At 40.5% G+C, this 9,399-nt stretch overlaps 1 protein-coding gene across 1 annotated transcript; it reads left to right on the top strand.

Annotated features, from left to right (window-relative positions):
* The first annotated feature begins 1,162 nt into the window (after positions 1-1,162).
* LOC311039369 (uncharacterized protein) lies at positions 1,163-7,941 on the top strand. The gene is made up of 9 exons (XM_084049208.1): positions 1,163-1,267; positions 2,963-3,033; positions 3,724-3,833; positions 4,156-4,247; positions 4,688-4,850; positions 5,152-5,305; positions 5,402-5,543; positions 6,057-6,196; positions 7,039-7,941. The coding sequence occupies exons 6-9, from the start codon at positions 5,303-5,305 to the stop codon at positions 7,273-7,275; spliced, it is 522 nt and encodes a 173-aa protein (XP_083905334.1). The 5' UTR covers positions 1,163-1,267; positions 2,963-3,033; positions 3,724-3,833; positions 4,156-4,247; positions 4,688-4,850; positions 5,152-5,302; the 3' UTR covers positions 7,276-7,941.
* The last annotated feature ends 1,458 nt before the right edge of the window (positions 7,942-9,399 follow it).

Below are 9,399 nucleotides of genomic sequence, written 5' to 3'. Positions count from 1 at the left end.
GATAAGGAGTTGGATTCCGATTTTGAGATATGTTGTTCAGTTTTTTGAGACGAACAAGGGGATATCTTGTTTGTCCCGGTACAACACTCCTAAGTTGGCTTCCTCCACTTTCGGAAGGTACATAGGGGTATACAACCTAACACCATCCTGAAGGAAGATCTGAAATTTTGAAAAGTGTCGTACCAGGACATATAAGATATCCACTTGTTCGTCTCAAAAAACTGAACAACATATCTCGAAATTAGACCCCAAGTCCTTATTGTTGTCGAGTTATTGAGAGGGAAAGATTGTCAGCTTTGCAGTCTTTTTGCTGACCTTTGACCTTTTTCAGTGTCCTAAAAAATCAGGCCCGGTGCCATTAAATCCGGCTTACTCTCAATATGGATTGAGTGAAGTTTCAGATTTTTCAAAAATATCTGGAGCGATTAGTTCCAGAAAATGTGCTCGACGCCGCACGTTTAATTGAAATTTGACTGGAAGGGCTTCTGCACAAAATGTCAACATGTGACTTCTTGGGAATGAGACTGTGTTCACTCTAAAAATCACACCGGTGTGAACTGAGCAGTGCTTTAATTAAGTACTGTACTGTACTGTACTGTACTGTACTGTACTGTACTGTTACTGTACTGTAATGAACTGTATGTTACTGTACTGTAATGCATGCTACTCTACTTTACTGTACTGTACTGTACTGTACTGTACTGTACTGTAATGTATGATACAATACTGTACTGTAAGCTGGGCCCAGTTGTCCAAGTGCCCACGTTACCCTGGAGACATGATTCTCCACTTTGACCAATTTACATGAATTTTCGGCATATTCGTAAAATCAGCTTAAACAAATGTTGTTTTAGTATGTATGTGTTGATTTATATTAAATTTAAAACTACATATCTTATGTGCATTAAAATAATACTGTGGTATCACCACTTTTAGTAGGCTAAAACATCCTGAGAGTGAAGTGGGTATATAATATAATATAATTAATGGATCAAGGAATGTTCCTTTACTATTATAATTATTTATAAATTAAATGGCACACAACTATTTTCATTCAGAATCCTAAAAGTGTGGAATGCGCCCTCCACATCCGGTCAAATTCCTCCACACCCCGCCTCCCTCCAGTCCTCGTTCACTTCCTCCTTCCTCGCGCGCAGCGTCACTTACATACACAGGCTGGGAGCACGACCCATGCAGAGAGAGAGAGCCACAACGTTGGTGCGTCGCAATTTCCAAACAACGGCACGAAAGCAGAACTCCGTTCAAGGTAAAATAGTGTTTTATTTTAACTTTTTGCACTATATTATTGTCTCAACGTTTCTAGCATGCCTTTACGTCGTGTTAAACATGCAGAGCATGTGCTGCTGGCCTATGCTAGCCCATGCAGCTAAGCTAAGCTACTTTGGCTTTGAATTGTGTGGACTCAAATGTTTGGCGCGAGTACAATTGGCTCTTTTATACATTCTGAACTCTGGTCTGATCTCTAATTTCTATTATAAACACATCACGTTGCCGTTCAAGCATGCACAGTCTGCTGAGAGTGACAGGCCATGGCTACACAGCTAACTAGCTATGGCCACACAACAAAAGCATAGCCTAGTTGCTTTATATATTTATTGACGTGTAGACCAGGGGTCTTCAACAGGGGGTCCTCAGAGTTACTACAGGGGGTCCGCCAAATCTTTGTGATAAGAGTTTTTTTTTTTTTACATTAACCACTTGAACCCTAGCATCACTTTTCTGAGGAGAACTTTAGCCAAAAATAGCAGATCTACAAGCTCACAATGCCTCTTGAGCTTGTAGATCTGCTATTTTTTGGCAAAGAGGTATAGGTGTAGAGGGAAAAAAGAGCAGGCCAAGTAAAAAAATAAATAATCTGAAACAATTTTATATAGAGGGGGTCCCTGCTTCATCTCTTTCTCAGCTAGGGGGTCCTTGGCCTGAAAACGTTGAAGACCCCTGGTGTATAGACTATATAATGCGTGCTGAACACATTGTCCTCTCAATGTGCCTACAAAATCTGGCTACTGAAATGTGGTATTGTAGTTTGTTGGGTGTTTGTGGCTTGTCTATGTGACTTCTGTAAAAAGCCTGTAGATCTGCTATTTTCACAATTTGTGCCTCTTTTATATTTTGATAATTTCGACAATGTTTTTTTGTATATAGTTGATTACTTTTGATGCTAAGTACTTAAATTATTACTTCAATGTCATCTGGGGACCCCTTCAAAATCACGAGGGGACCCCCCCCCCCCCCCCCCCCCACAGTACACGAAAAATAATTGCCTGTACAGAATAGAAAGAATCAGATGTGTTTTTTTCTTTATTTGAAACTAGTGTTGATTTTGACAGCAGCATTTTGTTTAGTTTTAGGCATATTTTAGTCATCTTACTGTATTCTAACCCTGTCACTGCCTTGACTGTATAACCATTCTAACCCTTTCACTCTGTACTCTAGCACCATTCAAATCTACCCCATTATATTATTTCATTTGAGACATTATTGTATTAGGGTGGTGTTAACATTATTGTGGGAATTGTGGTTGAAGCATGGAACATAACATTTACTAAAGCTGTAAAAACAGTTTATCATTGCTGGTATTGCACTAAAATGCTCATTTGAATAGGCAATTGCTTGGGCAGCTAAATACTGTGAGAGGCACATGTTGTGAAATGCATCTGTCTCAGCTAAGGGGTCCCTGCTTCATCTCTCTCAGCTAAGGGATCCCTGCTTCATCTGTCTCTCAGCTAAGGGGTCCCTGCTTCATCTGTCTCTCAGCTAAGGGGTCCCTGCTTCATCTTTCTCTAGATTTCCATGTGTACACTCTGAGAGTTATAGAGCTGTAAGGGTCCATTTGGTTCATATTCATAGCACATAGTATTCTGCTGCTAGTTTGCTTTGCTTTTATGTTGATATCTGAACAGGTATAACACCAATTGTATTTCCTTTGTGTTTGTTTCAGATCGATGGACAACTTTGTCTTTGAAAAACTGACAGAGTGGCAGTTACCAGATCTGGTAGACATATTTAGAGGTACAATATGTTTCCCATCCACATACATTGCTGTCACACATTAATGGAGTTGACAACTGCTTTTTGTAATGTACCTTGACATTTGTATTGAGCATATACATTATCTGTGCTATACTATTTGATTAACTGACAACAATTGACCAGCAGATGAACCCAGGTTGATTACGGTTAATATCATCTGTGTCAGTCAGAAATAGGATGATGGTTGTCATTCAAACTGTTTGCTCAGCACCAAACATGGCTGCTGAGTTAATGGTCATGGTTTTTGTACTCCTCTAACACAGGGGTTCTCAACCTTTTCAGGCCCCCCCCAATTTTTTTATAATATTTGAATTGTGGACCCCCCATTTGTTTGACTTCTTTACACGGATACATATTGTGAAAATAGACAATCTACAGGCTCATAATGCCTCGCAACAGTTTCACAATATGTGGGGGGTCCCGACCCACAGGTTGAGAACCACTGCTCTAACCAGTCATGTTGAGGACCAAAACCAGGTGATGAAATTTGTCTGATTAGCTTTGCTGAGGGTTATCATTTGCAGTAGAATTAATTAATTCATTTAAATCATCTGTGTTGGTCCTCATCATCGCAGGTACTGTAGATGACTACAGATGAAACCCATGTACTCAATTTTTTTTTCTGTTCCTCTGTTGGAAAAATAATGTGTGTTTTTCTCTTTTTTTCAGATGAGGGGATTGATCAGGAAAGTTTCTTTCTGTTAGATGATTCCACCATCAAACAGCTGATCCCGAGAGCAGGCCCTAGGCTGAAGTTCTTAAAACAATTTAGAGAACTTGTAAGTAAATAGTTTATTTCGGGAAGATGGCATACACTTGCTTCAAATCCCAAGTTTTAACTTTACCTGAGAACTAAAATATGACTTATAGTAGGGATATATTTGCTAGTTGTTAACCATGCTCAGATCAGCTACCATGGAGTAACATTTTAAGAGGCACCAGTGCAACAATCACTGGACGACTGACTGAAGTTAAGTTTGTTAGCCACACACCGGGTGATTTTTTTTTTTTTGTCTTTTAAAAGTGGTTTATTAGTTACATGAAATCAACGCACTGGAACTACTTGATATGATGAATGGTTGTGCTATTTGTGTTTTACAGTCCTACGACGGAGACCAAAAAGGCCATGGCAGCAAGCATAATTCAGGCATTTCCCTGCTTGAAAGACTCATCAAGCACCAAGCAGTGGCAGCGTGAGTTTTTTCCCCTTTTTTTCGTGTTTAACCTTTTTTTTTGCTTTTCAATGTATTATTCATTCTGGTGACACCCCTAGTAAGCCCAATATATGCTCTGCTGTGATGTGTCGCTGATACTGAAAACTACAAGTCTACAAGCTCACAACATGTGGTCAGCCTGTAGGTCTGCAGTTCTCAGTAACGGACCGTTGAGAAGCATACATCGAGCTTAAAATGCTAAACCATTTAACAGACACAATACAGCTCACTCCTTTCAGAAAAACTACTGTGATGTGTGATTTTCACTGCTGTCATGCCCTTGGAAGCAGGGACAATAATTGGCCTTCTCTTGGGACAGACAAATGTGCAGAAAAACCCTGTTCTAATTCAAGGACATGCTGTCAAAAAATCGAAATGTGCCAAATCTCTATTCATTAAACATTTTGATTTCTTGGTAGGACATATGGTACACCCCAGTGCGGAAGGGGCATCCAGCCACTGGGTACCTGGAGGAAAGGCTGCGAAACGTCAGAAAGAAGCTGAAGTCAGCGCTGAGGGTGAATGGCCGAGCACCACAGCCAGCACCCGAGGATGGTCCTGTTAGAACAGCGGTCATACCAGGTCATTACTAAATGGAAAAATAGAAGGAAGTTCCAACAATGTGGCACATTTGCTTGCTTAAGTTTTCCCAAAACATAACATGCGCACGTTTAGAGAACACTGTTGCAGACAGAAAATCTGAGTAGAGCCTGATCTTAGTGAATGTGAGGAATTTTGGAACTACAGTAGCTTGTATGACCAGACACCACACAATAGCATTTATAGTTGTTTTAGAACTATTTTAACACTATTGCTGATAGGATGACTGATTACGCAAAACATCCATCTTTTAGTGACCGACAACATTTTGTTCTTTTTACAGAATGTAGTATATCAGACGAGCGGGCAGTACAGCTGAAGGAGTGGTTGAGAAGTAATTTGCGGTGTACAGGGCTAAGTGGATAAAGGACAACACCAGAGATCTGACTACCAGTCAGATTCTGGAACACTATCCTCACCTGACAACTAACGGCATGGTAAGAGGGAATATTGTACATGTGATGATTCATTGTTTATAATGTTTTGGTAGTGTGCCACATTTAATTTGACTTCAAATGTTTTCCATTTTATAGATCGCTCAGGACTTCCTTCTCTTACATGCGGACGCTGCGCCCAAACTCTACGAGACCTGGCTCCCAGTGTATGCAGAGAAGATCCTGCAGGTGGCACGACTGGAGCGGAAGTTACAGTTGCCGGTCGAAGGATTAACATTAGGTAAAATATTATTGAAATGGTTCTTTGTCAGTGGACAGTCCCTCTTGTGTCAAGAGTCCACAACTACGTTGACAGCCTCTTTGTGTGGGTGTGGCATGCACACAGCACACACTTTCAGGTACCCCAGGGTTTTCCTCTTCTCAGGTAGTGTCACCTTCAAATACCAGTGGGCACACCCCTTCCTCCTATAGCCTCGTCTAGACCAGGGTTTCTCAAAGTGGATTCCTGGGACTCTGGGTTACTTTAGTGGGGTCTACATTGACCCGTAAGTCTGTAACTGTGACAGTGTTACAAATGGAAACAAATGGACCCCAACTGGTCAATTATTTTCCATTTGTAAACTGTCATGGTTAGGCCAGCTTCTGGCCCAATGGTGGGAATAACTAAACTACAAACTAACCAGCTGCAGAGCCGCTGCACATAGCAGCATAGGTTACATTCTTGTTGGCTATTGAATGACACAATAAAGGATATGCCGTTCCACCTCGTATTGATACCTATGTCTTCCTACAGATGACATTGGGGATCTCGCCCTGCAGCAGCTGCCAGCTTTGCTCCCCCCAACGGCTTACAAAGTTGGACGTGGCCGTGGCAGTAAAACGGTGCGCCACACCATTGCAGAGTGCAAGAAGGCCTTCATCGATCATCAGCCTGTAAGTCCACCAGCACATCTAAAGGGAAACTTTCCATTTTATTTTAACATTAACATATACCTGTTGTGTAATTAATGAGTTTGTGTAAGTATTGAGTGTGTAATCTACAAAGCATATACAGCACACAGCGGGAGGACAAGAACACAGTAGGGCATTCACAACTACGACGCTTCACTAGTCGACGAGTAATCCTAAAAAGTTGACAAATAGTTGACTAGTCATCTAGATATGACCTCACCCCACCCGAAACAATAACATTGATTAATTCTTGTCAAAATGTCTCTGAAATAGGCTAACTACTACTCTTTGCTAGTTATAATAATGCTTTACAAATACAGGTATAACAGGACAAGCTTATTCCTTCTGTTAATATACCTCCCGGTTTATCTAATAAGGCAGGGGTTTTCAACTGATTATGAGCCAGGGACCACCACCACCCTCCTCACTAAGAATCAACCTAGGGACCACCGTTGTGCTGCGAGGGGGATATAAGTTAACACTATATGCATTATATGTCTATACAGTACATCTCTCACTGTTTCTCAACCAATGGACCACCAGTAGATAAGATTTAGCCTATCAGAGACAAAACTAAAGAACATTTTGTTATCGTTGGATACCATTTTGTCCACAATACTATGCTGTGTTGATGTTTGTACCATAGGAGTGACAAGACGCAAAATGAATATGTTTAACAATAAGTTAACTCTTATAATGTAACATGAAAACACATGGGCCCTTGACACCTTTTATTATTATTTTTTCTTTTAATTATACACTTATTTTTCTGTACTTTGTAGACATTTTGTCCTTACTCACTCTCACTTTTCTGTGTTTTTCAGCCTGGCACCAACATGGTGGAGTATCTCCAAGCAGCCAAGCTCAGCCAAACTGAACCCTACGTCCTGACACTTGGCAACACCCCTCAACAACCATCTCAGGTCTTCGCGATCATAGATGGACAGGCTTTGAAACAGGACAAACTTCTTCAGGCCGTCGCCGTCTGCTTCAAGGCCTACTACATTTTTGACATTGAGTACCCCAAAAGGTCCTACTCCTACAGAGTATTATCTATGTAATTCCACTACAAGAGTCCAACAAAATGGTTGAGTTTCTGCACACAAGAATTAAGGCTTGCCAGTAGAGCTCACACACACACCCCCCAACACATTACCCACCCAATCAACCCACGTACCCGTTAGTCATTGACGGCAGCCTTTTTAGCCAGGTGGCCATTGAGCTCAAATCTTTGCTTCTGGGGGGGGGGTCCCTGGAACAACATATTTTGAGATGGGGGGTCCGCGGCCAAATACGGTACATATAATTCTGGGGGTCCTTGACTTGAAAAAGTGTGAGAACCACTGATATAGAAATCTTATCTCCATTCTGTTCTGTTGGCAGGACTGCCAAAAAGTAAAGTTGAGTAATTCTTTTGAAAATGAGTCGGTGCTGTTTGGATGTGAATGTGTTCTGAATGCAGTCGTTCCATTGCCAGCTATGGTATTTAAAAGGATGAACTTGAGTGTTTGTCTAAAAGCAGAAATGTTTGCACAAATTTCAGGATTTTTCAAAAATAGCAGATGTATATACTGTATGTGCTTCTGCTTGTATATTGTGCTTGTATATGAGCTTGTATATCTATCTTTGAATAGCAAACGTATAAAATGCTTTTTATCCCATGTCTAAAATGAGACCGATGCGTTCCAGGTCTTAATGGGTTAATAGAACGCAAATGTTTGATAATGTTTAAAGGTCATTTTTAATGCTTTTTAATATAAAATGACTAAAAGAATCCAGCATGGTTTGTGTTTATTGCATTATGCTTTGCATCACCAAATCTAGCATGTATTTTGTTATAGGTTTGTAGTTAAACTGTAGTTTAAAGTAACACATATATTGTTGAATAAACCCATAATTGTTTTATTTAACACATGATTTGGATAAAACCACCCAGAATGATACATAATTTGACCCACAATTAGGTTGAGTATATAATAAATAATAAGGGTTGAATTTACTCAGATGTAAAGTTAATTTAACCCAGACATGGGTAGAATATATAATAAATACTATGGGTTGCATTTACTCAGATGTAAAGTTAATTTAACCCAGACATGGGTAGAATATATAATAAATACTATGGGTTGCATTTACTCAGACATACAGTTAATTTAACCCAGACATGGGTAGAATATTTTAACTCATCCACTGGGTTAAAACGGACCAACCCATCTTGCTGGGTAAAATTAACTACTGCTGGGCCGGTGCTATAACTACCCAGGGGATGGGCTAAAAACAACCCAGAATGGGTTGTTTCTAACCCAGTGTTTTTCTCTGTGTGCCTTCAATGTCAAATATGACCTAAAATATTTATTTCATGTGAAAAGCCTGGTGGCGTGAAGGAACAGCACAGGATTCACATGCAGAAGGTTGGGGGTTTGAATCCTGGCTATAGCAGTTTTAGTTTTTGTGTTCATAAGAAGAGGAGGATGGATTTAGCCCGCCTTCCTCGGGTTGTAGAGGGAGGGGGCTTAATTAAAAAAAAAAAAATCTTTTTTCCCTTTTTCTTACTCAACTTTCTGCCTCGTTTCATCTCTGCCATCTTGAGCCGTGCCTCCTTTCACCTCTGCCATCTTGAGCCGTGCCTCCTTTCATCTCTGCCATCTTGAGCCGTTGCTCTGGGAATCTCGTTCGTATCATTTCTCTCACTCTCTTTTACCATCTTTCTCAGTTTCGCTTTTACCATCTTCCGGGATTTCTCTTTTACCATCTTTCGTGGTTTCTCTTTCACCATCTTTCGGGATTTCTCTTTTACCATCTTTCGGGATCTCTTTTCCCATCTTTCGGGATTTCTCTTTCATCATCTGTGAGGTTTGAACTCACAGTCTTTGCACTCCGAGGCGTTTATCTTAACCACTCTGCCACAGTGATTCATACTTAATCTGTTCTCTGGCTTGTTAAGTGAAGGATTAGAGGTACAAGTACAAGAGCCAAATACAAACTTGGAAAAATGTCCTGGCTGGGTTTGAACAGGGAACCTTCTGGTTATAAGTCCTGTGTCTAAACCGTTACACCACAGTGGTTCTTGCTAACTCTGTTCACTTGCGTTGGTGGTATTCACTGAAAGATTACATAAAGGTGCAAGAGTCAGGTAAAAGTTGGAGAAATGTCCTAGCTGGATTTGAACTGGGAACCTTCTGGTT

The sequence above is a fragment of the Gymnoscopelus microlampas genome (genome assembly GCF_963454915.1).
Source record: "Gymnoscopelus microlampas genome assembly, chromosome: 22".
Lineage (NCBI taxonomy): Eukaryota > Metazoa > Chordata > Actinopteri > Myctophiformes > Myctophidae > Gymnoscopelus > Gymnoscopelus microlampas.
The sequence above is the reverse complement of the archived record's forward strand: the minus strand, read 5'-3'. Positions and strand labels throughout refer to the sequence as shown.

Excerpts from the sequence above, each read along its gene's own strand:
- LOC311039369 (XM_084049208.1), top strand. Across the intron at positions 5,544-6,056 it reads GGTCGAAGGATTAACATTAG|ATGACATTGGGGATCTCGCC; the intron begins GTAAAATATTAT and ends GTCTTCCTACAG. Across the intron at positions 6,197-7,038 it reads CCTTCATCGATCATCAGCCT|CCTGGCACCAACATGGTGGA; the intron begins GTAAGTCCACCA and ends TGTGTTTTTCAG.